Raw genomic sequence first — 26,611 nt, 5'->3', positions numbered from 1 at the left:
GTTTTTCGCATTGCTGTTCAAATCAACTTTATGCAACGATTTTATTATTTTTCATGGCAATGGTTCTTAATCATGCTCAGTATTATACACCAATTATTTTACATGATGATGATTAATCATATCGTGATTACACCGCGCTCATCCGAGCTCCGAACGTGCGTGAATCCGATCCGATTCCACGCATGTCAGCTCGTATTTATAGAAACATATTGTCGATCAGGTGCCCAAGCACTTCCACGGTATCAAACCATCGCCGTTGATGTAAAACCTGCTCTCGCGGACTATTTACGGATTTTAACGTACACGGCCGCTGCGTCGTGATCGGCGTAGCCGTGACGACGGGCGTTTTCAAACGAACTATTAGCTGCGGGTGTTACGGACAGAGGCACCTCGCTCTGACGAGCTACCTGCAATGCCAACCACAGGTCTTTCTGGGCGTGACTCAGAGGCGTCTCGAGTGCGTACTTGCCATCGATGATCGTTTTGCATTTCTCCAGGACGAACGGACTCGCCATATTCGTGGCCTCAAGAGCATCAACGAAGTCTTTGTGAGACATTTCGGAGGCGTCAACCAACGCCATCGCTTCGGCGAGCGCCACCGTCATCGAGCCGGACAGCATCGACATAAACAAATTCATCTTCGAAGCGTTGCCAACATTTTCGCCAAGATACATGCAGAGTCGACCGAAGGATGTGAAAGCCGACTCGCATTGGTCGAATAGGGATTTTTCCCCACAAGCGTTTATAACTAATTCGCCCTTGTCCGCTAGAGAACGTGAACCACACACGGGCGCTTCTAGATATCTCCCTCCTTTCTGAGTGATCGCGTCGTTGATATCTCTCGACGTGTCAGGATCGATCGTGCTCATCTCGACGTAACCCTTGCCTTGCTTCATTCCCATTAGGACTCCCCACTGCCCAAATACCTGCGGAAGAACAAATCCTGGATGAGAGGTATAATCGGTAAGAATCACATCGGACAACGATTCGCTCTCGGGAACTCTTCCCACTCAGTAGAGGATCGACGGGGCGACTTCGAACACGAGATGGATACTTACAACTTCTTTAGACGCTTCAGGAGTGGCGACGCAACAGAACACAATGTCACAGGCTTGGACGACGTCCGAGGGCGTGGTCGCTGAGAGGAGGAGCAGAACATTTGAGTATCGTGCAGTAGATCATGAGCCGAGAGTCACGAGGATCTTCGAATGAAAATTTCTTATCGAAATCCGATCGGGAACGCCACCTCCCGAGTCTCGAGAGATTACCTTTACTCGCTCCAGCTTTGACGAATTCTTTCGTCTTGCTGTAAGTCCTATTGTAGACCATGACCGAGTGACCGCTCTTCAACAGATTCTTGACAACACCCTGTCCGATGTTGCCGAGTCCGAGAACACCGATTTTCAATTGGCTCGCAGCCACTTTCTTCGACTTCAACACGTCGCTGACCTGTTTACAGAGAGAGAAGATCTCCGTGAAGCCTCGGTGAATCCGAATATAGACCAATCGACCATCAAAGAAAGATACACATATCCATGAGCCTTGTGCTCGACCTTATATGCATACCTCATTGACATCGAGAGGCGGAGTCGGAGGCCGGGGGACATATTCTGTGGGTTTATTCGGTGGCGCCTTCGGGACGATAACGGGAGCGGGAGATTTAAGAATGGAACCGTTCTCGCTCTTCCGTTTCTTCAAAATCACCGGAGGCACCTATAAATGAGAAGTCGGAAATCATTTCAATGAAACCCCCTCGGGAGATCATATACGAGCGGCTCTGCCTTCCTCCGACGAACAACATCTGTTGAGGAACAATTTGTATATTCCGTGACTCACCCTGAGGTTTTCCTGTTGCTCCTTCTCCTTTATTTCATTGGTTCTTTCGACGATTTCTGCGATCTCGTCATCGATTGACTCCCTCTTAGAGGGTCTACCGCGCTTGGCCGGTGTGATTTTCAGAGCGGGTCCCGTGGACGAACCCGACTTCCTCTTTTTGGGTTCTTTCGTCTCGCTTGTATTGAGCTCTTCGGACCCAACCACCGAGGATCCGTCGTCCTTGCTATCGTCGTCTTTCTCCTCGCCGTCAGCAGGCGATTCTTCAGGAAGTCGGATGTCACTTTTCCCTGCGTCGCTCCAGTCGGCGAAATACGAGGCGATCTGATCGACAGCCTCCTTGAACTTCACGCCTTTCGGTCCAGTCTTGACGAGTTTTTCGTCTTCTTCTGCTTTGACGCCATACCTGTGGAAGAAGCCTCGGATTGAAATTGAAGTTCCCAAGAGAGAGCAATCTGATATCGACGACGGCGAGGAGCGGGCATGCGGGACTCACTGGCTTATACAGTCCTCCGGTATCCATGAGTAGTTGAAAGTCCCGAAGAAGAAGACGCAAAAATGTTTTTTCGTCTTGGGAGGGTCTTTCAGTCCCTTTGTCGGGGCGGCAATCTTCCCCGGCCAAGGTTTGTAGCCCTTCATGCGGGCCCATACCGGCTCGCCGATCTGCAAGTTCGTCTGTGGGGAAAAGGAAGGTACGATGGTAGTCAATTCAAAGCTGCAACAAGCCAACCGGCGCTCGTCCGGAAGAGCGATTCATCCGACAGACTCCATTAGGTTTGGAATAATTTCACTTCGAAGTCAATCGGAAGTTTACATCCGAAGTCCTCGTTCTCGATCGCGAATATCCGGAGACGCCACGAGTTTTGGTCGTTGGCATGAAGAGAACCGTTCGTCGAGGGGCCGTATCAATTTTCAAGCGGAATAGCAAAATTCAATGGAAAGGAATATTCGGACACCGAAACCGCCCGCATTACTACCATTAGGAGATACAATTCTGAGGGGATGAGGGAGCTCGATCAAACTTTCCCAAGGCTCCGTCAGGGGCAAAGTCGTGAAGCACGCCGGTCGTCTTACTTCGTCGACGGAGCAAAGAGTGTGAGATTTCTGATAAGAAAGCGGTCAAGGAAGTATTCGCAGGGATGTAATGCCCCGGCTCCGGAGAGAATGATCACCGGAGATACGTCGGGAAGGCTGTAGAAATCGGAAGAGACGGAACCGTTCGAGCTCCTTGAGGTGATATGTTTAGATTTTGAAACTGACACCGCCATAGACCGGTTTACGGACGCCAAGAGCGCTCTATCGGTAGATGTCCTCTGATCGAGCCCACGACAGAGGATAGCCTGCTCCTCATCCCATTCCCGGGCTTGAGTAAGACTCTGCTTAAGGGAAAACAAGAATTTATAGTCGAAAAGGAAGAAATTTTTACTCACCGCTCTCGATTCTGACGCCATTTTGCCGTTTTGGAGCGCAAACACATTGGCATAGGGACGACTTATGCCGCGTTGATACGAGCAGGCACCACAAAGCTGCCACAGATCTGAGAGTTCGAGAGCTTCCCTTTCTTTCGCGCGCTACCGCGGCATGGCAGATGGTGGGAGGAGTTTCTGCAGACTCCGGAAGAGGGTTCGAATTCGCCTGTAAGGCGGCTTCTCTGATGTAGGGAGCGTATGGGAAACTTTCGGTCAAATGTGAAAGCTTGCCCCACAAGTAGACGAGAACGGGGTCTGTCCTAATAAGATCGAGGATTGCTTATGATCTCTGCCTACGACTCGATCCGAACGGTGCGATTCCTTCTGCGATCAAGGAAGCTCTAACTCATTCTAAAGGGTACTCACTCAGTCTCAAAGACTCGAATGTATTGCTGTTATCCTTCTTAGCCCCCTTGATTCTTCTCGTCTTCCAACGATATGTCCCTGTCTTTCTGACGGCCGTCGCTGACTGTGTCCTCGAGGTGGGGAATCGTCCTCTAATTTCCCAATGGGAACTGCTCCTTCGTTTCTCGAGACGAGCCCCTTCCATCAAGCCTTCAGTCTTAGCACTTTCGAGCGATTCTTCACGCTCAGGCAAATCGCCTCGATGCAATTTTTGCTCTGGTCCTCCGTCCCCGTCCCCCATCGTGGCCATGCCCTGAGATTCTAGTTTTGTATTCTCTGGATCCCGTTCTCACGAACTCACCAGCTCTCCGCGGTCGATGCGAGGAGGATCTGCAAACCCGACTTGATCACCAACGCTGGGGGAAGAATGGCGTTCTTGTCTGGGATTCGGCTGCAGACCGGGGAAGGGATCACGACTCGTTCCTTGGAGTCGCCACTCAGAAGGGACGAGTCGCATACGAATCCGGTTCGAGATCTTTTGTTTTAGTCATCCGCCACTGGATGACCTCCTGGGAGAGAAACTTGGGAGAGTCCCGCGGAGAAATCGTGATAGTGGATGGAGCATGTCGAAGACTCCACGCCCTCCGAGTCCGCGGCTGGCCCCTCTGGAGAGACGTGCGCAATGGGGCTTTCCGCTCTTTGGGTTCCACCGAGAGATCTCAAAGTATAAGGTTGCCTGGCCTCGAGCCTCGACTCCCAATCCCGGTCTCCGAGTTCGAGGGAGAGAAAGACCTTTTTGGGAAGATTTTCACTGTTCCAGGCGAGCGCCGTTGATCGTGAAACGTGATCGACGAACGGATCATCATCCGGATCCCCTGAATATCCGCGGTCCTACGGGTCGAGAGGAAACATTCGCTTGAGTCTCTGGGAGTCATCTGATCACTGGAAGGTTCATCTCGAATCAGGGGGAGAGAGGAATCACTCGTCGAATAAGGAACTTTCCTCTTTCCTGTCAGATGCAGAGGCTCGATTTCCGAAGGCGCTGTGTGGAACGTGGGGAGCGACTCGAGGAAGATAGCTCCCATCTCTTGCCCGATATTCGATTTCTATTCCCCGCTAGCGAAATTTTCGTTCAGTGATCGCACGCGTGATCATGTCCCGTAGACGGCGAGGCTTCCTCCATCTCGGCGAATCGGCTCTGTGACCTCCCGCGATGAACTAGGATTCGCGATACAGAATGCAGTTTTGTTGGGCCTTCGGACTTGTCTCTATCCAGTTTCAGAAAAAGACTTGACAAGACGCTGAAATTTTATTTCCACTCGTTCGTCTGCGCTCGAGGTCTAGCTTCCTTCCTCCGCTCTTCGACTACCAAGATGAAGGCGCAATGAAGTGTGTTCTCGATCGGACATGCTCCACAGTGGAACAAAGATAAGTCAGTGGGAGTCAAATCGATCTAATCCCGAGAATACGAACATCGGACGCTTCAGGTTGGGGAAGCTAGTGAGGGAGCTATCACTGGACAAGCGGGAAAGTTTGTGCATATGTTGCAAGAGTCGACGTGCCCTGATGACCGGGTGAATGTTTAATCTCATTCGGCGACTCCGCGGGAAATCGTTCCCACCAAGTAGGGCTTCGTCTTCGGTTCCGTTCCGGCCTCCTAAAGCCCGAGGTGTGGAAATATCCATGCTCATGCAGACTTCCACGTCCGGTGGGCTCGCAGAGCTTCCTCGACCACAGGAGGCAACCCTATTTTCAGCAGATTTCCTCCAGAGATTTGCTGCGAGTCGAAAACCAATGCCAATTTTGTAGAGAGATCGGTGCTCAAAACATCAGAGTGTCTCGGCGCTGTCATCGTTCCGTCGGAGTGGAATTCGGGACACCTTGCGGCTCATAATAATGAGGCGTCAAACTAGTCTTCGTCGAAAACACGACTTCGACGCGTTCAGCTGTCCCGACTTGCTTCTATTTGCAGAACCCCCCATTCAGGGTTTTTGACATCATGATTCCCTCACACGGTAGTTCGCGCGGGGGAATGGCTTCCTTCAGAATTGGAGTTGACACCGTGAACAGCTCCGAGCCGTCTCCCTAAGTCCTCGATCGTGTTTTCTGCCGTTTGAGTTGTTCGACAGATCGCGTCGGACGGGAGCTATCGCGCTGACTCCGAGTCTCTCCGGCTCAGCCCGGCTTCTTCGTCGAACTCGCTTTGTTCCTTCAAATGACTAAGCAGAGCATCCGTGACGGACGCCGAGCTTAACGTGTCTCTATGATGAGCCTCCGAACAGCCCGACAGAACTATCAAGCTAAACTTCGATTGTTCATGCGATCCATCGGAAAAGCGGTTTTCATAGGAAAATAGAATTCAATTTGTCTGAAGATTGGCTCTTGTTTTGTTCGGGAGTGCCAGAGGGAGCCTACAGGCTTTCTGAACGTATGCGTACCTCCAGCCCTGTGGATATGGTGAACTCGGTATCAATAAGGATCGCGAGGATATCTCTCCGTGGTGTTACCTGTGTTTTCCACACTGCTCATGCGGCTCCAGGATATCCGGAGAGTTTCCTCTTGTTGGAGGATTAAATTCAGCGGCGGATTCACGAATTTGCCGCCCCAAGGCTTAATCAGGACCGCCGCCCTGATGCAACCCATCTGGGAATGAATCCCGGTTCTTCCCGGCGCCTGCTCCAAGTTTTTAAGATTTCTTTCCTATCCCATGGAAAGCCTGAGGATCCTTAGACATAGAAATCGTCGCCACTTATTCAGTCAATCCCAGAGAAAGAAAAAAAATGCCATCTCAAAATAATTGAAATTATGTCTCGCTGTTCGTTTTTGAGACGCCTCCTCGCCTTTGATCGAGAATTAGAGTCGACGTCCTCGTCTCTATCTCGAATGATTTCACTGAGTGCGTTGTCGAGGATCACGGAAGATCCAACCAGGATTTCGCGGCCCCCCGAAAACCGCCGCCCCAGTCTATAGCCCACTAAGCCTACTGGGTAAATCTGCCACTGATTGACTTCCACCCGGCAGAATCCGCCTGAGAATTGCGAATGTCGTAGAACAACGTTTAGTGACTGACACGCGAATCACACAGGATCAGAAGCTTCGGGTGAGCCCGTCGTATTGCGAGGATGCACTGAAATTCGGGAGGCTCGGCGTATCGCTTCGCGAGCCAGTCGGTCTTTTATTGTGCCCATCGTACAATTATTACTCTCACGGACACTTCGATTGTCGGCTGAATGGGCAAACAAGATGAAATCCTTCGGAAGCGGACGGTAAGTTTGATAGCTTTCTATGCTCAGGCGGTCTGCAGGTAGTGGCTCTAGACTCCCTCGACGTGTCATTGATCGGATATCCCAGCTCGTGTTTGAGCGTCCATGAATTTGTGAATATAATCCGAATCGGCAATAAGCGAGCTCCCGGGGCCCAAAGTTAGGAACGCATCTTGGAAATTCGGTGGAGCAGCCTTCCCCGCGCATCTCTTGACGTGATTCACCTCTCGGAGAGTCGAGTTCCGTTCCTCATTCGATTTGGCCACGGCAACGGTTCATATTCTGTGGCTGATACATTCCTATTCTCCGAACGACTCGTTAGACGAAAATATCTTGATGGGAAGAATGAATTACGACCGCGTCTGACATTAATTAGGGTGCGGTACTGTATGCTTGGAACACCTGACGAATCCAATGAATGGATGTATAAAATGGCTTCTCCTTGTTCCTCTCGTCCCTTGGGAGAGTTTCCTGTGACGCCGCGTCGAATGGGGGAGATTTCGGCGGCTTGTACAAATCCCCTAAAAACGGCGACTTCGCACGTGGGCTAGATTCTGTAGCGAATCGGTCGCAACCATATGTCGAAGCCATTTCTCTACGCTCGATGCTATCCCCAATTTTTCGCGAACCGTGGACCTGCGTGATAAAATGCCGAAACTACAGTCGTCACACCCATCGCCACCTGTTTGCAAAGTCCTGAGCGTTGGCCACGATGACGTTTTAACGTGTACGGCCAATGGGGCCTTTAAAGAGCGCGTCCGAGAGCCAATGGGCGCTCAGACCCCGCCTTCCAGGAGCCGTATAAATAAACGAAGGCTTTGCGCGTTGGTGCTTATCGTCTCTACAACTCCGGATCCGTGCACATCAAGTGATTCCCGGGGCCTAACCACCGCAGGCGCTTGCACTTCCACACTACGTGAGTTGAGAATTTTTCACGAAATCCAACTGTTTCTCGTACAAGTCCACGGCGCACCGTCGTGCTGCAAGTCCCTAAAAAGGAGTGATTGCTCCTGAGTCACGCTGAGAGAGATCTGATAGAAGTAGAGAGCTCTCCGAGGCCCCTGAATTCCCAACGGTTTTTGACAGCAGACCTAGCGAAACCCCCCGTCGGAAGAGAGATTCGGAGCGCTTGCGAAAAAATCGAAGGGTCAGAAGAGTATGTTCCAGACTCTGGATTGCGACTCTCTCATTATTCATAGTTCAATCGGCAGTGTCTTCGACCATTGATCGAAACTGCTGTGCGTGGAACCGCGATCTCATGCAGAAGCTGGCCCTGAACACCTTGATGATGGCCTCGCGTAGAGTGGGGGGGCGGAGTCCTGCGATAGTCGACAGCTCAAGAGGAATGATGGAAATAGCCTTTCAGCCACAATTTAAGGATGACTTCTGAAATGTGGAGTCTATTCATTGGGTTCGGATAGGCCGAAGCGGCAATCCAGTAAAACTGATCTCAGGACGGATCTTCGTGAGCCTCAAGCCGTACTCCCGATGTATGCTGTCGGTAGACTCGGCTCTCTGGGATGCCCGTCGCCCGACCGACTCAGAGAACTTTTCCCGCGCAACTTCAGCCTTGGATAGCGCTATCATGTGAACAATGCATTGATCCTTCCCTGTCCAGACATCGCCGAGCTCGTTTGTCCCTGGCGATGTGCAATCATGCTTAGCTACGCTTGGGTTGTAGTTAATAAGGTTATTATGCCACAGGGTCTCCCCACATTAGTCATCAATGCATACACGTCCCTCTCTACCTGCGATGGAAATGGCCGTAAATAGTCTGGTGGCGTCGCTGATGAGACAGTCCGAATTGGGAAAGTCATTAGACCACTTCCTGACTCGATGTCCAGCACCATCAACTCAGGCAGTCGACGCCACTGAGGCGTCGCACTTCGCGCACGGGTCAACTTCGCGACAGACTTCGATCAAAATCAGAACATCTCTCAACGGAGTGGGTCGATTGAGATATTCGGGAGGGACGATGGACTCGACGCATTCTCTTCTCATGTACAATAATAATTGCCCGCCTGCAACCGGATGAGCTCCCCGTCAGTTTTCCGAGTTCACCATCTGGTAGCTGAAGCGTCTCTCCGGTCGCCGCCGCCCCTCCCCCTTGTGGGCGTCAAGGCCTGGGAAAAAGTCGTTTGCCCGCTCAATATGAGTCTGGAGTGATACCTCGCATACTCGCAGTTGGACAGAGGAAGCTCGCCGAATTTCTGGAATAGAATCGCATTCCTCATTGCGAGAATTCTCGAAGCAGTCTTGACGATTTGCTCGTCAATCCCGAAGTGTTTCTCGATTGACGGGTTTCCTCCGTAAAGGCTGACCCGCTCAGGCGGAATGCGATACGGAGGAGGATTCCGTAAACCTGCATGAGAAACGTTGTCCGAGAGCTCCAGTCGACAAACGTCGCCAGTGTCTCTCCCATGAATAAGTGATCATAAGGGCGCCTGTTATTTTCCGCATCGCTTGTCGCTTATATCTTATTGATGAGAACGCACACTATCTTCATAGTGATCAGAATGTCACAAAAGACAAACGAATTTTACGACACCACCTACAAGTGGACACACTCCGTATCAATAGGAACGCGCGCCTTTCTCTCGAATAACAAGGTGGATGATAAGCCGAAGTGATGCGCGAGCATTGTACAGAACATAAGGTGTTGCTGACCGTTCTCCTAGCGTCGATTAGAGGGCCCGCCCACATCCACTTTTGAGGAGTGGAAAGGAAATTGAATCGAGAAGCTACAGCTGTGAGGAGCTTTCTCCGAAGCGTGCCGAGCGATTGTCTTAGTTGCAGTTGTGTCTTTGTTTTGAAGTTTCGGACGTTTCTACTTCGCCAAATCACAATTTGAGACTCCACAGAACTTTGTTCTCTTCTCGACCCCTAGTCTCCTGCGCCAGACCAAACGGAACATCAATATTCGGAGAGCGCTTTTTTTTCGCTCCGTGGGACCCCCGTCGACGAGAATGCGCCGCTCGGAGCCCTGGAATTTACAGCTAAGATTTGAATTTACGAATTCGTCCCGCCCGAGCCGATTCAATCTCATAGAAGGTATCCGAAACAAAAAGTCCAAATGCACGGGAGGGAAATCGACGCTTTTTTCCCTAGGAGACAGTCCGATCTGGACTGCTCTCTGACCAGTCTATCGATCGGCTGCGGAGGGAGCACATGATGAAGTCGAATATCCTATCCCCATTTCAGACGTCGACTCACTCCGTGTGCGTGGCGTGACGGAGTAGTGCATCATCATCTTGAGGTAGTACGGAAGACAATTGCTCAGCGCTAGAGATTTTCGATGGAATGCGTCGCCATCGCAGACGCTCCATAGTTACACCGAGGAATTTCCCGGTCCTCCCACGTCAACGGCGCTAAATTGTTACAAACCTTCGACGGAATCTCTCTCCGAGCGATTCCACCACCATTGCACCGATGCTCCCAATCGGCGCAATCCGCCCAACGCTCCCTAAGATGGAAAGTGAGCCCAAAATTTCATTGGCTGATGGGAGATTTTTCGTGAGGAGGGCGTAAAAACACGAGGAGCATGAATTCAATGATGCAGCAGACTGACTGATTGAGTGATTCACTCAGTCCGTAATCTGAGAACCTACTCGGAGCCACAACAGGAAACCTTTTTGCTTATTCGCTGTAATTGTCAGAGGCGAAAAATAGCTCGGAGATTGAATGATGATTGCGACCTTGTATCGCGACCCACGTAATACGGCTTCAATCTCACAGTCCCGCGGCTCGGCCAGAAGAATATGTATGATGTGTCAATGAATCGTTATTCGCGACTGCACTGTATGAGACCCAGAGTGAATTCTGGAGTTCTTTCCCGATTCATTATCCGAGCAGTGAATGATACCGCTTCTTCCGGGGAGGAGGAGAATGCAGATATGTTTCATTTTCCACCTTACCCCAAACGATCGGCGTCGAGTTTCCGAATGGACTGGAAGGATGACGATGGAAAATCTACTTTCTCCATACCTCCGTGAAGAAAGAAAACGAACCGGGCAGTTGATAATACAGAAGTGTTTATTCCGGCTCGCTAGGAGGAAAGTCCCGGACACTCTACGGCTGTACCATCGTACGAGATCGTAAGAGAATCACAGTGTATGTAGTTCGTGGGAACAAAAATGTGCCACTAGAGAGTGAGTGAGTGGGCTCGCGTGGACGCACGCTGGGAAAAAAGAGGGCGGAGCGTATCCACAGACCCTTAATCACAACCAGTCATTTCAAATATCTATGATTCACAGTAAACTGTCCACATTGCTGGTCCCCGAGCGGTTGCTTAGAGCGCGAAGCTCCACACAGCCTGAGTAGTCGACGAGCGCGGGTGAGCCGTCGAATATCGGTAACGCGACATCGACAAGTAGCGAGGCTCAAATTCCACGTTGGATCGTCTTCTTCAAACGACGAAAATTTCGGTGATTTTCGGGACACACCTGCACCAACTGAGGAAGAACAGCGATATGCAGGATTGGACTAAATTCCGTCGGTCGTCATGTATTCGTTCCATGAGCGACGCCTCGATATAATGACCCGAGACGAATCGATCGTAGGCACAGTTGTGACTTGTCGCCCTCCTGAGATCCCAGATCCCCTCGATGGAAACTCGCGGTACCATCAACTTAGTCGCTACCAATCCAGTCATGAAAACGTCCTCCAGATGGAGATGTCGAGTGTGCATAGCGGTAGCGGCCACCGAGGGTAGCAAGGATCCCGAAATCACGTATAGATTCCCACTGATGTACGGAGGATACGAATATTCTGGATATTCCACGTAGTCCACTGTCCATTTCGAAAAGGTCCGATGAGGCTTCGCTCGATAATGAACCTGACCTGCGAAGAACGGTTCCTTGAGGGCTCCCTCGATGAGTTTGATGCTCGCGAGAAGGCGTTCCACGTTCACGTAAGTGTCATCGTCAGCTTTCAAAAAGTAAGCCGGTCGGCACCTGGCAGCGTATCCCACGCTCAATACGGTTTTGAGCGTCGCGTTCTCGTAGGAGTCTTCGAAGTCGAAAACGAGCACGTCCTCATGCGTCTCCTGCTCGTATTTAAGATCGATGTCGAGTTTGCGGTCATTCGACTTCCCCAAGGAGAAGATAAGTCGTGAGTTTCCTCTCGACTGCACATCCTTAGCCCAAGTTCGTCTGATCGCCCTCCGCCTCTCGATGTTCTTTGGTGCTGACGGGACGATTGCGTACAGATGAGAAGGACAGGTCACCGGGCGCGGTTCCACCAGCATTCTGAAGTTATAATTGTATCTCGTGCTATTGTCCATCCACCGATGGTGATCCGGATCGATCCCGACCCGACGTATCGGAGTCGATCCGATGGACGAGACAATGTCCTCGTTTCCGAAAACCTCGTTGCAGTACCAGAAAAGCATGACAGAAGAGACCACGCCGATGAGAATCTTGTGCTTCGTCAGCCATCTTTTCACTATCGTTCGTTTCATGTTGGAATGTCACGTTCAGCAATGGGGATCGTCACATACTTCTCGACAGGGATTCTCGGAGGTCAACTCGGGCTCCGCTGCCCACACGCAGCATTCCCCGAGTTTTCTCGAAGCACTCCGAGATCATCGATTGGATGAGATCAAACCATGCACGAAGGAAGGCTCCTCGAAAATTTAGGCTCGACGTCTAAGTCGGACGAGTATTGTCGCGCCGCTAGGCTTAGTCCTCCGATTGCCTCTCTCTATTCCTCTCTCCCAGGAAAGCTTTTTTGTTTCTCTCTTATTGCCCTGGAAACGTAGGAAATGGTGGAGAGTCCATTCAAGCCGTACTCCAAGGCAGCTTTGTCGAGATATTTATCGCTGAGATATGTTAAGCAGAAGCGATCTCACCAGATGCTGTTGAGATCAATAAGGCCCTCAGAAACAATGCTCTCGTTGTCGGCAGCCGCAGGGCGCGTTTCGGAGCTTGTACTCCCTCGCACCTCGATGCCTATTCGGAATCCTATGGAGTCGTGGCATACTGGGAGTGCGATCGGGAGAAGTTCACGACCTAACTTGCGCGCCGGTTATGCAAGCTCGGACAGAACTTCGGTCTCGTCAAGGTGCTCGGGGAGGAGAGGTCCGACTGGAGCTGGACTTCGAATATTTGATGCCCGAATGCTTTCGATCACCAAATCGAGCGGAAAGACGCTTTTCCCCCTGGAGGGGGAGATCAACTAAATTGATAGGAAATATCGTTCTGACCGCTATAATCGAAATTCACCCAAATCGGCACCCTCGCGGCTCCAATGGGCATTCGCCGCCAATCGGAATCCCTGCACCGCACCGGTTGAACGATTGAGTGAGAGGAACTATTCGACGAGTTGTTAGTCATTTTGCTTCGCGGCGAATGATCACACCATTAACCTGCCTCTCCGCATTGCCGCGCTTATCTGCCACAACTGCAGGGAGAAGCGCAGGCTTGGGGTATGGCACAAGCCAACAACCATTGTCTCAATCATTCGGCCTGCGGGCTTCGCTGGAAATCGCCAACTCCTCGGGCAGAATCGGAAGAGGAAGCTCTCTCGGAAAAAATGTCGAGCGCTGCCTATCTGCGGGGTATCCCGAGATTTCGCGATCAGTGCTCTGATCATATTTCTCTCCTATAGGATACCTTCGCAAAAACGCCACCTGCACTAATTATATTATCATCTCCCATCGGTTTCCCGCCGTCCGATGCGGTGAATAATAATTGATTGATTGGCTGTGTCCCGCCACTCGAGAATCGATAGCTGATGGCGACCGTCATTCGCGGACTCAATCCCTGTCGTGGTGCGTCAAGGCAAGCAATGCGAATGCTCGAATCTATAGATATGTAACCTCTGATTGCTGAAGGCCAACGTCTGACGGCGGGCGTCGTGTCTTTTTATCGGGCCGTACTATAGATGGAGAGCGTGTTCGCTTCGTGAGCTATACGTTGTAAGCCTTCAAGGTATCTTGTCTCAGCACCGGATTTCTCGGTCGTTTCCCCTGGTATATAATTCAATTGGATGGGTGGCTTTCCTCACTGAGTGCCTCTCATTTAAGTTCCCGTAACCGAGCTGCAAATGGCATCACTCATATAACTTAGCCGTGGGCAGTTTCGCGTGCATAATAGCGAGGAAAATTGCGGAAAGAATTCCTAATTAGATTGAGGATACGCCTAATTTGAGGTTTTCAAGGGTCTTTGCTACCAAAGGGGGCTAATTCCTTCTCTTCTCTTACAGCACACCAAGACTCGCGATGAGATCCGCGGCTGTTTCTCGTTTCACGGCGCTTTTATGCTCAGTCGCCATCTTGTCCCTCTCGTTGGTGGACCGTACCTGCGCGACTCGGGGTTCAGATGACGCACCCGGTTCAGAGGAAGGCAGCTCCAACGTTCAGGACGACAAACCGTCCTGGTTAGTAATGGGCCGCCACTCGGACGTCACATGGTATACCAAGTCTTAGCCTCGGGCATTTCCTTCGCACGTTTCCCCGGCTTCTATCGATCGACAGCGCGTGTTTGAATTCGATGCGTTTACTGCCGCTAAAGTCAGAGCATAGATTCCTGCGAAGGCTTATTGAAACTCGCGATGTATCACGCATCGCGCATCATCGACTATCGATTCCGATCTCGCTCCCGAGTCATCCACGAAAGTGGCGACAGCGTAATCCACGTGCGAAAAATAATGTATCATGCACGGTTTTCTTCGAGATACAGATAAGACAGACCCACACGCGGACGCTGATTCATCTCGATTCCCCTCAAATTTTCCGGCGTCACGCTCAGAATTTGTTCCATGAAAGCGTGTTGCGCAGGATAATTCCTGCGGCGACGAGGTCTATGCTCTCTCAAGGCTTGCCTCCTGAGGCTCCTACCCTTGCTTCCGAGATCTCATGGTGGCCGAACTATTCGGATTCTCCAAGCGGTCCGATACCGTTGGGATAGACTAGGTCTTTCCTCGTATGCTGGAAGTTTGAATAGCCGAGCTGCCCTAGAAGTTGTTCGAGCAAATTCATTCAGATGTAGAGCATCCATGTCAATAAATTGGGAGCTATTCTCCGGGTCAATCGAGACTTGAGGTTTCATCGAAACATTGTTATCGGCAATCCATGGATTAGTCCCGCCAGCCTCTAGAGACATCGAATGAGATAATCCTCTGTCTGAAACTGAATATTCACATCAGGAACGCCGTCCCGTCTGAGTCGGTAATGCTCCGACCTTATGTTTCCTTCTTGACACGTCCGTCAACTCTGACCGCTTCGAAAGGATTTCCTTTCGTCCAGAGGATGGTCAGATCTGACTATTCCAATCACCCCTTCAGCTTTCTCAAACGTGGAGGTAAGTTACGCGCAAGCCACATCTTCCGGCGGAGAGGCGTCGCTCATCCGAAATCCTCGAGGAGTTCTATTGAGACTGTGTTGAGGCATGCGAATTCATCACTTTGAAACCTGCCGATTTTCTCACGATTTCCAGTGATGATGGGTGTGGATCTCCCTGACTTCATCATGAATCAGCAAAATGGAAATCGAATCCAGGCTTTCCGGAACCGTCTCATCCAGAGCGGTCGACGATAAGCCGCTGTCGGTGGACGTTGATTGGCGTGGAGGGGGATAGTTTCCCGACGGTAGCGATCTCCAGCGTTTTGATTGACGGGATGTGGTGGCAGCACTCCGGCACAGCACATCCTGAAATCAACATTTCTCGTTCCCGAACATCGCTTGTGGAAACCATCCGCGTGTTGATCCCAGCTATTAGTTCTAGTCATATCGATCTCCATTTTGAAGGTGAGTGCCCGCGCGAGATTTCGGTCGCCCCTCCGCATCAAGCGCGGGGGATATTCCCCATTCGGAAATCGAGGAACCATTCGAGTCTGAGCGGCTCCATCGCTCTCAGATGAGCATCGGAATATCAGACACAGGAGGAATGCAAGGTCGATTGAATCAAACGGCTCACCTCGGTAATTTCAGAATTACTTCACTCTGAGTAAAGGATCTCCCTGATCGGACCCGGGTGTCTCGTCACCGACCTGGCTTTCGCTGACATCGTTGATGATCCTCACTGGATTTCTCTACAGGGGCTTCCGACTCGACTTCTCCGAATATTCCAAGCTTGAAACATTCCGCTTTATATGATGCCGACGAGAATGGTGACGATGATGAAAATGAGGGAGACAGAGAGTGCTAGAAGGAAAGCGAGCAGTAGTAGCAGCAGAGGGACAAGAGGAGCTCCACAATCATGCTTCGAACCCCGGTGTTGACGCTCACTAGGTCATGTATAACAACTGAAAAAAATCCGAGGACAGATGAGGGAGGGGGAGCAACACTTCTGGAAATGATTAGATATCGTGGCGGTGCTTCGTGGCTGAATCGTAGTAAGTCTTTGCGCTGATTCTCGCTGCTCCGTAGGAAGAATGCAGAAAATAAATCAACCGTACCGCATCTACCTTTCCGCGCGACTCGGTCTCTCGACATGATGCCAATTGGGAACGCAGTTTTCTGTCGCATGTCTTTCTGTTGTTATCATCCCCCCCTCCGAAATTTCAGTTGTTCACACGCAGTCAGCAACGGGCGTAATTTATTTCCGATTCTTAGGAGATCGGTAGATCATGAGCGATCCACCTGCGAGAACGTGAATCTTGCTCCGACTACTCCCGAATACTAATAATCTATAGAGATCCTGAAGTACGGACGTTCCATGTCTATCCCATCCGCAAGAGCGGAGACCGACAACCACATCAACAAGGGGATCCCCTCCGATGAGTTTCATCCCTCGCCGTGAGGTGATGGAAACGCAAAAAAAGGATACTGCAATCAGACCTATAATCTCTCCTCATTCGGAAGTCGAAATATCAGAGTGTCCGAAATTGAGGATTTCTAATGATTTAGAGCCTGGACTTTCAGGCACTAAAAAACTCCAAAATAGGCAGGCAAAAGGAACTAAAAATCTGCGAAATAGGCATGAAAAATAGGCAAAATAGGCAAGGAAGGCACATAAAACTTGAAAGAAAAAGCACTCCGAACTAGACCGAGGAGGAGCAAGAACATGATACGTGTGATTTCGTAACGAAATGGGAGCTCTTTATTCTACTGGAGTTACATTGCACATCGGTATCATGTGAAACTTGGCATTTTCCGGCGTCAGACCGTGCCGTCGATCGGAGAGAAGTGATTTGTAGCGGGAGAAGGACCGCTCTACATCCACACTGACTGCAGGAGCGTACTTGAAACAGGAAATTTCGGCGACAGACATCTCCGCGATTGAGGGGCCACCTGCCTCACCTGAGAGAGCCCTTTCGATTTGGGTCAAAATTTCAAACCCTGGATTTTGTTGGAGGACACGTTTCAGTTTGCTCTTTACCATCTCTCCCTTGGGTCCCTCGGCCTCATTGATGCGTTGTTTGAATTCGTTGAAAATTTTGAGCGTCACGCTCAGCATCTGCGAGCTACATTCTAGTTTTTTTGATGTAGTCGGGCAGAGCCGAGAAATTCGCAGCGATGAAAGTGAGGTGTGACTTCACGCTCGTATTGAGCAACAAATCCTTGGACTTCTTGATTGCAGCGGCTTCGCTTTCGTCGAGCTCCTCTAACACACGTCTGATGTCCTCCAAATGCCTCGCGTAGTACAGAGCCGCGGAGAGCCAGGTGCCCCATCGAGTGAGTATGGGCTCAGGAGGCGAGGGCACGTTTGGCGCCGTGGCTCGAAGAACTCGGATGCGAGGAGGCGCTTTTAGGAATATTTTCTTCACATTGGCAATGATGCTGTCCACCTCCGGGAACAGAACACGTATCTCTTCACATACTCGATGGATTCCATGCGCCAGGCATGTGACGTGAATCATATTCGGGAAAAGAACCTTTAAGCCGGCAGCGGCTTTCTTCATATAAGGTGCTGCATCACTGACGAACAGCAGCACTTTGTTATGCTGGATACCTTCTGGCCAGAGCAAATTCAAGGAGTTCATGAACGCCTGAGCAGTGGTGGCATGGTTTGTCCGCTCGACGATTTCCGAATCGATCAGGTATGGAGTCGAACTTTCCTCCGCAGTCAAACAACCGATGACTGTGTTAACCACGTACTGCCCCTTCGCGTCGGTGGTCTCATCTATAGAGACCCATATCCGTTTGTCTCCGATAGCGGATCGTATCCGATGGATCGTGCCCTCATACAGTTTCTTAAGGTAATGTTTGCGGAGCGTCGTATGGTCGGGCAGGATCTCCTTGCAATACTTCAACATGAAGTTCTTGAAAGACGGATCCTGCACCTTGTACAAGGGTATATTTGTTTCCACCAACATTTGACAGAGATCCATATTGAAAACACTTGCTCTGGTGGAGAATTCGAGAAAGTTGGTCACAAGACAGACGCTCTGCGTGGCTTTCTGACAGCGTCGCTCACGGTCCTTATGTCCGACGCTGTTCAAATACTGCTGCACGAAATATTTTTTTTCCGTACTTGACTTCTTTCTCGCAGACCTTGCAAGTGAGGACTCTGCCGTCAGTTGTCAGCACGGTTGGTCCGAGCTCCTTGCGAAAAGCTCCATCCTGCCACGCGCGCTGCGTGCGTGTTTCGGCTGGTCTCCATCGCACTTGCCCGTGGCGCCGTCACTTCGCACGACAACGTTGCACGACGCGGCAGTTGCTAGCCATTGGCTGAGATTGAGAAAACAGACGCTTGCTCCATCCATTCCCCGACGTCATAGATTGAACAGAGAGCGCAGAAAGCGAATTGAGAGGACATCCGCCAGGAATAAGTCCGAAACAGGCAAAATGCCTGAAGAAAACCAGAAATCGGCAAAATGTCGGGCAAAACACGGAAATAGGGAGTTATAGACACTTATGGCATTTTGCCTGAAAAGTCCAGGCTCTAACTAATGATCATCTGAAATATCGAATTCGGGGTAAAGAGTTAGTCCCGAGCCGAGGAGCGTGGGCATTGACCATATGATCGAAAGACTAATTTTTCGCCCCGAGATCGTTATGTCCAAGAGAGGACGCCCTCCCTGCGTATTTGGAAGTCTTCGATACGTGAGCGGACGAAGAGCGCTCCATTGTGAAGTTTACGCTCCGCATGCTCACCGTTGATCGCTGTCGGCTCGCGCTGCTCCGACGCGACGTCGACAGCAGTGGCTGCGGTCGCTGCTGCTGCGGTGACCGACGTCCATCTGCGCTAGTGAATCCCGTATTCTGATTCGTGTCTCTATTGGACGAAGGTAATTTAGTCTCAATTTCTTCATTTGGATCCGGTCTCCGATGGTTCGATGTCGTCCAAAAAGAAGCGACCACCACTCCTCGGACGTGCTCCCCGTGTTCCAGTGGTCAAGCAATTATGATGGCGTGGAGTGGCCGCCCAATATTCGAAGAGCCTCGTCCTGCCTTTTTCTACCTTCTTCTCAGAAATCGTCGGTCGCTCGCTTGCTTGGTCGAGACACTCACCCGTGCCCCAGAACTGGTCCCAGATAGCCACCAGTTGGGATAAATAGAACGAGCCCGCACGAACGACGCAATGAAAATCGCACCTCTGAGTGCAGCTTCCGACTGTCTGGGTACAGGTCTCAGACGAAGACCGCCGCGGATCCTCACGGCCGCGGGCAAGTACTGCTTACGACGGCTTTCGACGGGACGGCCATCCGCACGTTCTTGCTGAAACAGAGATACATTGTGCCACGTCCCGCAAAAATCCGTGGAGTCTCGCGCTAAATAGGTTCTCCCACAAGACGCCGGCAAGGCCACTGGGGGACCTCAGCGGTATAATCGTTGGGTCCTGCGGACGCTTGCTTTTGGTGAGAAGTCGTCTCGCTGGAACCTCTGGATTGAAATTCGATGACTGAGACACAGAGAAAAAATTCATTCAGAAATTCCTGCAAAATCTGCTCGGGCGTCGCCAGACATCTATTCCGAAATCAGAAGAAATCGCGCGAGTATTCCTCTCCTCTACAGAAGATCCAGCTTCTTCCATTTATTATTCCGTCATAGAACAAACACCGAGGAATGAAAAGCCCGTGACTCGAATCGGAGCCCGTCTACTTTCTGTTCAGAAAACGTGCGTAAGGATAGACCACGCTGTTCTGAGGCAATTGGGCAGCCATTGGAGAGATGTGAGTCCGGTCGAATGGCACATAGCTTGGAAAGCGAACTTCAGGTACAATTTGTTCCGACGTCGCTCGATGGGCGGAGTCAGGTGTCAGTCCGATTCGATGTACACTTCCGCTCTGAAGTGAAGACTGACTTCCTCCGACCCTCACAGCGAAGGCACTCGGGTCCTGCGCGAGTGACGTGGGTAGATTCTTAGCGTGGCTGATGTGTGAATAGCTCTGGGGAGTCGGTTCCTGTGAGAAAAGATATTTCCTCGATGAAGGCTTAGTGGATCGATATGGAAACGATCCAGCTCGCCATTTAAATTAACGAAGACCAGCTCACCGTCGAAGAAATGTTGTTCGCTGCGGTACTACCGACGGCGTCACCGACATTCAGAACCAGAGGCAGGAAGGGCGTGTTGTGGAACTCGATCTTGACCACTGTGGTCCGGTTCACAATTACCCGGGGTTCCGTCTGCGGAAAGAAGGAACTTCAGCATGCAGGATGCGTGCTCGCGTTTCAAGTGGTACTCTTGATTTACCGACCTGATTCTGTTTATTGTGCATTTCCGAAGTCGTCTCTTCATATTTATCCGGATCTGCGAAAGCAGGTCGGGCGTGAACCGCTGGATCTTTTCCATGACGAATCGGAAACTCCAAGTCGGGATCCTCATTGTCGTTGGCCGCCATCATCTAATCGCGGCGAAAAAGCACGAGGAATATATGGTCATTCAGATTCGGTTAGGGAGAGCTCTGAAAAGTTCTGGAGACCGGTCTGATTCCCGTCGGATCAGGCAAAACTTACTGCTTCTTCGCGTAGGTTCGGACCTACCGGTAAATCCTCATCCTTCGTCGAAGTTGCGTTCAGAGTTTCGTTGCGAGTTTCAATTACCGTGGTCGTGATGACCCAGGTGGGCACGCCACTGGGTAAGTAAAATATCCGCGTGAGAGATGGATGATTTCGGGTTCTGAAGGGAGTCTTCGCAGCCCCCAGCGAGCTCTGATTCCGAAGCTTTCACCGAGATTGTGCCGACTCAGTATCGAGTTTATAGTTTCTAGATGGCTTCGACTTTTTTTCTCAAATCTCCAAATCGACGAATCATCGGGTGTATGATCGGAGATACGGAATATACGTACGAGCTCTTGCTGAACTGCCAAGAAGCGCCAGCGCCACCCTGTTGTATGAATTGAGTTCTCAAAGGAATGTAGGGGCTGTAGGGGGCCGAAGTGTGCAGGATGCTGTTTTGAAATGAGCATGTCCGGGAAATCATCTGAGCGGCGCAGAGGAGAACGACGACGAAATTCTGGAAGGGGACGCATGGTTCGTCGTACGACGGCTCCGCCCTCGAAAAATGCGATTTCCACCAGCCGATCGGATTTTTAGACCTAAAGCTCTATTTGATCGGAATAAGCGGAATTCTGCCCCTACAGCAATGAATCGACAGGAATATATCCCGCATACTCTCCAGTTGGGCTAGCAAGGTCTTCGGCCGGAAATCGATATCCGAGCCGAGGTGAGCTTCCCAACTAAATCTCAAGCCCAACATCGCAAGCCTCAGACAAGCAGTCGGGTTTTAACCATAGACCATGGAAACCTCTAGACAAAGGAGTCGTTCTTGACATTTTCCTGAGACAGAGTGATGAATCGACGTTCCACAAGTCGATACGGGAGATCGGCACCGGCGCGGAGATATCCAATCCGATTAGGAGCACTATGAACATGTGCGCCTGGAATTCAAGCGCTGAACCTCACCTGAGCACCACTGCGATCGAACATGGTTGCGCGAAGCGAGAAGCGATCTCGATCCTCCACGGGTCCGTGTTCCGGGCGATACTCTGGAATAAGCCCGAATTGCGATGGGCGAAATGTGATTGAGTTTCGCCACAGGCCATCTTTTGAAGATCGGCAAGGGAAAAAATTCTCCCTCTCACTGCACAAGCATGAGATCATGGGTTGCAAAAGGTTGTCATGAGCAGAAGTATAGCTGTTGACTAATAAGACGAGAGACTGGAGTCTCCCCTGCTTCCATCCAGTCACCGAGAACGGGGATCAATCGACAGCATATTCAACTATTCATTTTTTGAGTGGTCGATTCAGATGAGGCATCGGCGTTGCTCAAATCCGCCGATAATGCACGTTCATCGATCGGGCTTTGGGAACAGCTCGTCGACAGGGAGCTCACCATTCCGTCCGAATGAGAGATGTTCCTGGGACGCTCGACTCGCGGGAGTTCACGCTCCGCGAAAGATTTCTTCCACAAAAAAACGCGCGAACATAATCGCATCTCGCACATCTGTTCGCATAGTCTCTTGAAAACTCAGAGCATGCCTTCCGTCACGACATGATACTTCCAATCTCGAGAGCAAACATTCATCCGGACAGTTGAACGACCACGCCTTTTTGTACGATTCCGCTGCCGGTTGGATTCGAAATTCTGGAGGACACCCAGTGATGTGAACGCATCTGTTGAGACGAGAAAAGTCGCTTTAGAACGACTTTCGGAATTCCAGTGTCGGAAGAGAGAGGAAGCCAAAATCTTATCGTTTGCTCCGGGCGGGTGTTTGTACAAGATTCTCTCGAAACACAATCAGTTGAAAGTTCGTTCCAAGAACCTCATCCCGCCTTCGAAGTCGGGCAAATGTTCGTGAATGCCCGAGAGGGTCGGTTCGAATCACAATAAATACTGATGTCGGGCCCAGGTGGCGATGTTCCCCATCATTCTGGAATCTGGGGATGTTGAAACTCTGTCGCGAAAAAGAATCATCTCTCTCGGCATCTCTCTAAAGTTCTGATCGATGCTCATTATTTTCATATTCGGTATGTACACATATGCGCAGGGAGGGCTTCTTGACGCCGCGCCGCATGCAAGACTGGTTGCCAACTCAAGGCTTATCGTTTTTGAGCGGAGGATCCGGCAAGAGACGTCCAGAGAGGAAATACTGCCATGTCACACGCTCTGTCAAGTTCACTCCAGAAAATTTTGATTCCTTCATCCAACATTGATGGGTAGATGTTTGTGAAATCGGCCTTTGGTGACACGATTCCAAACAGTGAGTTCAGAACCGTGAAGCAAAAGTGAGCGGTCAACAAGGATACGGGCGGACAGGATCAGAAGCACAGAAACGACTAGGCATCCATCCAGTAGCTACAGCAGAACAGTGCCGTGGTTTCAGTGAGAGATTAAAATGGACACCTCATCCATTGCTTTCCGAGTTGCTGCAATCTTTCAGACGGAACGAGCATACGGAACATTATTTTCCACCTCGTATGCTCAATCGCTCAGGAGAACTCTGATTTGACATTTTCGAAATGAATTGGCTTTGATGATCAGCTCGACAGATGTAGAAATACTACAAACCACCATATACAGATTCTATTTTCGGGGAGTCGATCGGTCCGCATGTTGACGATTGGACCTCGGGTTTGCGCAAATTCTGAGCGGAGCCACGCAGCGATCCCTACCCTGACTTCGGGGTTCAGGCCTGTCAGCTTCCATGACATCCACGAATTTCTGGGGTTTAAATCGGAACGGGGACGGATGATGACTGAAAGTGGATCCGTGAAGGAAGAACTCCACATCGCTCCCTCGAGAGCGACAAGCGGTCCCCATATAGATTGAAGCGCTCCTCCAGACCGACATGGGCTGCCAATGGAATCACCCTGGCTATGCAGGAGCTAATCGTGCCTCAAATCGGGGAACATTCCAAAGCCGGGCCCGACTCGATGAGGCATTGAAGTGCTCCTTCCATTGTTCTCCGACATGCCGTGAGAGGTCCCCTTGTATCTATCCTTCCACTCTATAAAACGCGAAAATGGAGCTTGAAATGTTCCGTCAGTTGCACCAATTTGACACTGTTGCATTGTTTCCTTGCCCACATCACAAAACGCGTGTCTGCGTGTGTATACCTCTCCTGTAATTTTCGATAATCTCAAGTAAACGAGGCCATATTTGAGTGACGCGGTATCAAAGTACTCCACCGGATTCAGCGCGCACTGGAAAAGAAGGGCAACTACGGTGGTTTGGTGCCGCTCGCGACTGCCGCAGCAATCCTAACTGCAGCCAAAGTCTTGGAAAACTGAGCCGCGAGCCACGATCATCTCGGGAGTGATCGTGAACCCCAGTTCTTCCTCGGCTTCTTCACGGCTTCTTCACTTTATCGATCATATAGGATCGACTCGAACAAAGTTTAGTTTCTCCATCTCGAGGCGTTCGCCGAACTAGTGACTCTCTCTTCCTCTGAACGTGAAGACTCATTTGTCTTCAACATAAGGCTGAGTAGAAGAAGAAAATGATTTTACTGATTTCAGCCTGCGATAGCTCATGAGATATTATCGGACTTCTTTATAGCTCATAGCCGACTTAGCTTATTGTTACACGCGGTCAAACGAAATTTGAATTTTCGAAGTTGTACAAAATGCCGACTTCCTCAGTTTCGCCCAAACATCCTACGGTTCACCTAAGACGCCTCGTAGATGCCAAATCACGGATCATCGACCCGAAGTGAAAAAGCTGCCTTCAGTTTCTTGGAAGCGAGACCTTCGAAACGAGATCTCATGGAGACGGGATCCGCGATGAGTCTCTTATACGGTAATATCTCTCATGAGTCTCTGATGACTCAGGAGTGCGTGCAGACACGGGGAGCGGCGACGGGAATCAGTATTTTACTCGCGTATTCTCTCATCAGAGGGCTCGACTATTTTCGGCTCTGCGTCTCTGCTTCTGCATTTTCCGAATCTTTGATTGACACGCGGTCTCGAACCATGCGTTGGGAGGCATTGCGACCGGCACGCGGGCGTCATAACCTTCGTTCGTTGGTCTCGAAGCTTGTCCGACTAGAGAGCGTGGAAAGGGTCGCTCGGCGAGGGGACATGCGCTCGACGGTCTCCGTGATATTCGAATTTCGTTCGAGCATGTCCGGAGACAGCGGCAAAAACTGAATAGTTACAGTTTTTCACGAGTTGTCGCAGGAAAGCGTAAACATTCTTCTTCCGCGAGGATGAGTGCTTCCGGGCTCTCGGATTTTGTGCGAGCATGCCATTTCGCTGCGGTCAAGCACACAAATCAGCGAAGGAAAGACGAGGCGCAAACACCTTACATCAATCATCCGCTTGGTGAGAGACTTGTGGGAGTGCCTACCTCTTTTCATCCGGAGATTCCGAGAAAAGTTTCCTGCCTTGGATAGACCGAATAACCTCCCGATCTTAGGTGTGGCGAATCATTTGGTGGATTGCGGTCTATCGGACCCGGCTCTACTTTGTGCAGCCGTTCTCCACGACACGGTCGAGGATACCGATACCACTTTCGAAGAGATCAAAGACCATTTTGGACAAGAAGTGGAAGCTCTCGTCCGGGAGGTTGGTTGAAGATCTCGCTCCACCTGGTATCAGGTGTCAGAAGACTGACCACCGTCTAAGGAATGCCGGCCGAATTCTGTCTCGATTTTCAGGTCAGTGACGACAAGTCGTTGCCGAAGATGAAACGGAAAGAACTGCAGATTGAGCATGCGCTCCATGCGAGTCCCAAAGCGAAACTCATCAAACTGGCCGATAAGCTTTACAATCTCGAGGATCTCCAAAGATGCACACCCAAAGTATGTTCTCCGGCTGGGAAAACGGCATTTTGAATCTCTACAGAGCGACGACCAATATGGTTCATACGTCAAGACGACCCTTGAAATTCTCGGAAATTCTTCCAGGGCTGGACAGAGGATCGAGTGAACGCATATTTTGAGTGGGCGCAGAAAGTTGTGACAAATTGTAAGACCGGCGAAAGCCCGATGTTGGAAGAGAAAGTTCAGAAAGTTTTGAATAGCCACTTCAATAAAAAATGATTCGTTTGTTTCTCGTGTGAGTTTTCCATGGATTCTCGAGCGTCCGGAGTGCTAACGCTTCGAAATCACTCGAATCGAATCCTCCATCCGCCAAAAGTATCCTTCCCGATCCGGGACTTCCCCTACGACTTTCACCCCAGGCCGTGGTATCCTCGACACGAGCGGTCTGACATGAGCTGCGGAAGGCATCCACACCAAAAACTAGACACGAAATCGGAAGAAGGGAGTCTTTCATCTCCCAAAGGAGCGCCTATACATACTGGTGACTCGGATCTCATTCACGCGAAGCGTATGCAAGGCCGCAGGCGTTCTCGATCAGGAGAGGAATGCGAGTTCTGCGATTCCGCAAGAATATCTTTCCAATGTCGTGAATTTTCTTACCTCAGCTCAAGCGTTCCGCGTTGATGCCTTTTCGCTTCGGTAATACCGGTCCCGTGTGGAGCATTCAGGATTTTCCAAGGCTGTCCAAAGAAATACCGCTCTCCAATTTGCTCAAGTTTCCCTCTTCCTCGACGCGGTCATCCGAATCGCTCCTGCGTGCTGCATTTTCAGCGAGCGTCCACGTGATTCGATAGAGCGAACGAAAGTTTTCAATGAAGACATTTATTTTAGTTCAGTAATCACATCGCTGTGAAAACTCCTTCCCGAGGGTTCGTGATAAGCTTCGCTCATTAGTACAGTCGCTACAGATCTCCGTTCTCTTCTCTTTTCTAAACAGCTAAATTTATTCTATGTACAAAATTTTGCTAACTAAGAGCCTTCAGGTCGCAAGATCATACTTCAGTCATCTCGATCAAGATGGAAGCGGTACGGAATGTCGGGAACAGTTTCCTC

At 50.5% G+C, this 26,611-nt stretch overlaps 6 protein-coding genes across 6 annotated transcripts; 2 read left to right on the top strand and 4 right to left on the bottom strand.

Moving 5' to 3' along the window:
• Positions 1 to 101: 101 nt before the first annotated feature.
• Positions 102 to 3,284, bottom strand: Ndf (Nucleosome-destabilizing factor). The gene is made up of 7 exons (XM_029112635.1): positions 3,264 to 3,284; positions 2,330 to 2,496; positions 1,837 to 2,239; positions 1,567 to 1,713; positions 1,269 to 1,449; positions 1,059 to 1,138; positions 102 to 926 (listed from the first exon to the last, which is right to left on the bottom strand). The coding sequence occupies exons 1-7, from the start codon at positions 3,282 to 3,284 to the stop codon at positions 282 to 284; spliced, it is 1,644 nt and encodes a 547-aa protein (XP_028968468.1). The 3' UTR covers positions 102 to 281.
• A 4,453-nt stretch (positions 3,285 to 7,737) lies between these two features.
• LOC100904103 (uncharacterized) lies at positions 7,738 to 15,491 on the top strand. Its single transcript, XM_003747583.1, has 4 exons — positions 7,738 to 7,826; positions 14,114 to 14,287; positions 15,056 to 15,210; positions 15,346 to 15,491. The coding sequence occupies exons 2-4, from the start codon at positions 14,130 to 14,132 to the stop codon at positions 15,444 to 15,446; spliced, it is 414 nt and encodes a 137-aa protein (XP_003747631.1). The 5' UTR covers positions 7,738 to 7,826; positions 14,114 to 14,129; the 3' UTR covers positions 15,447 to 15,491.
• On the bottom strand, positions 10,931 to 12,288 carry LOC100905841 (beta-1,3-galactosyltransferase 1-like). Its single transcript, XM_003747756.2, has one exon. It carries the CDS (start codon positions 12,189 to 12,191, stop codon positions 11,316 to 11,318), a length of 876 nt encoding a protein of 291 aa, XP_003747804.2. The 5' UTR covers positions 12,192 to 12,288; the 3' UTR covers positions 10,931 to 11,315.
• Positions 15,492 to 17,314: 1,823 nt separating the features above from the next.
• On the bottom strand, positions 17,315 to 18,181 carry LOC100905696 (uncharacterized). The gene has a single exon (XM_018641115.1). The coding sequence runs from the start codon at positions 18,179 to 18,181 to the stop codon at positions 17,315 to 17,317; it is 867 nt and encodes a 288-aa protein (XP_018496631.1).
• A 1,626-nt stretch (positions 18,182 to 19,807) lies between these two features.
• On the bottom strand, positions 19,808 to 21,795 carry LOC100903810 (uncharacterized). The gene is made up of 6 exons (XM_003747581.1): positions 21,699 to 21,795; positions 21,083 to 21,249; positions 20,751 to 20,868; positions 20,492 to 20,638; positions 20,289 to 20,420; positions 19,808 to 20,197 (listed from the first exon to the last, which is right to left on the bottom strand). The coding sequence occupies exons 1-6, from the start codon at positions 21,720 to 21,722 to the stop codon at positions 19,892 to 19,894; spliced, it is 894 nt and encodes a 297-aa protein (XP_003747629.1). The 5' UTR covers positions 21,723 to 21,795; the 3' UTR covers positions 19,808 to 19,891.
• A 3,053-nt stretch (positions 21,796 to 24,848) lies between these two features.
• On the top strand, positions 24,849 to 25,787 carry Mesh1 (Metazoan SpoT homolog-1). Its single transcript, XM_003747582.2, has 4 exons — positions 24,849 to 25,058; positions 25,153 to 25,301; positions 25,394 to 25,537; positions 25,643 to 25,787. The coding sequence occupies exons 1-4, from the start codon at positions 24,944 to 24,946 to the stop codon at positions 25,775 to 25,777; spliced, it is 543 nt and encodes a 180-aa protein (XP_003747630.1). The 5' UTR covers positions 24,849 to 24,943; the 3' UTR covers positions 25,778 to 25,787.
• Positions 25,788 to 26,611: the final 824 nt, after the last annotated feature.

The sequence above is a fragment of the Galendromus occidentalis genome, unplaced genomic scaffold (assembly GCF_000255335.2).
Source record: "Galendromus occidentalis unplaced genomic scaffold, Mocc_1.1 scf7180000077524, whole genome shotgun sequence".
Lineage (NCBI taxonomy): Eukaryota > Metazoa > Arthropoda > Arachnida > Mesostigmata > Phytoseiidae > Galendromus > Galendromus occidentalis.
The sequence above is the reverse complement of the archived record's forward strand: the minus strand, read 5'-3'. Positions and strand labels throughout refer to the sequence as shown.

Coding starts and splice junctions, on each gene's coding strand:
- LOC100905696 (XM_018641115.1), bottom strand. CDS start 18,181: ATGGATCTCTGTCAAATGTTGGTGGAAACAAATATACCCTTGTACAAG.
- LOC100905841 (XM_003747756.2), bottom strand. CDS start 12,191: ATGGACAATAGCACGAGATACAATTATAACTTCAGAATGCTGGTGGAA.
- LOC100904103 (XM_003747583.1), top strand. CDS start 14,130: ATGAGATCCGCGGCTGTTTCTCGTTTCACGGCGCTTTTATGCTCAGTC. Junction 14,288..15,055: donor CAGGACGACAAACCGTCCTG/GTTAGTAATGGG, acceptor TATTCACATCAG/GAACGCCGTCCCGTCTGAGT. Junction 15,211..15,345: donor CAGCTTTCTCAAACGTGGAG/GTAAGTTACGCG, acceptor CACGATTTCCAG/TGATGATGGGTGTGGATCTC.
- LOC100903810 (XM_003747581.1), bottom strand. CDS start 21,722: ATGTTCGATCGCAGTGGTGCTCAG. Junction 20,869..21,082: donor TGGCAGTTCAGCAAGAGCTC/GTACGTATATTC, acceptor TTACTTACCCAG/TGGCGTGCCCACCTGGGTCA. Junction 20,639..20,750: donor CGAACCTACGCGAAGAAGCA/GTAAGTTTTGCC, acceptor CGCCGCGATTAG/ATGATGGCGGCCAACGACAA.
- Mesh1 (XM_003747582.2), top strand. CDS start 24,944: ATGAGTGCTTCCGGGCTCTCGGATTTTGTGCGAGCATGCCATTTCGCT. Junction 25,059..25,152: donor TTACATCAATCATCCGCTTG/GTGAGAGACTTG, acceptor TCCCGATCTTAG/GTGTGGCGAATCATTTGGTG. Junction 25,538..25,642: donor TCCAAAGATGCACACCCAAA/GTATGTTCTCCG, acceptor AAATTCTTCCAG/GGCTGGACAGAGGATCGAGT.
- Ndf (XM_029112635.1), bottom strand. CDS start 3,284: ATGGCGTCAGAATCGAGAGCG. Junction 2,497..3,263: donor TGGCGTCAGAATCGAGAGCG/GTGAGTAAAAAT, acceptor ACGAACTTGCAG/ATCGGCGAGCCGGTATGGGC. Junction 1,714..1,836: donor AGCAACAGGAAAACCTCAGG/GTGAGTCACGGA, acceptor TCTCATTTATAG/GTGCCTCCGGTGATTTTGAA.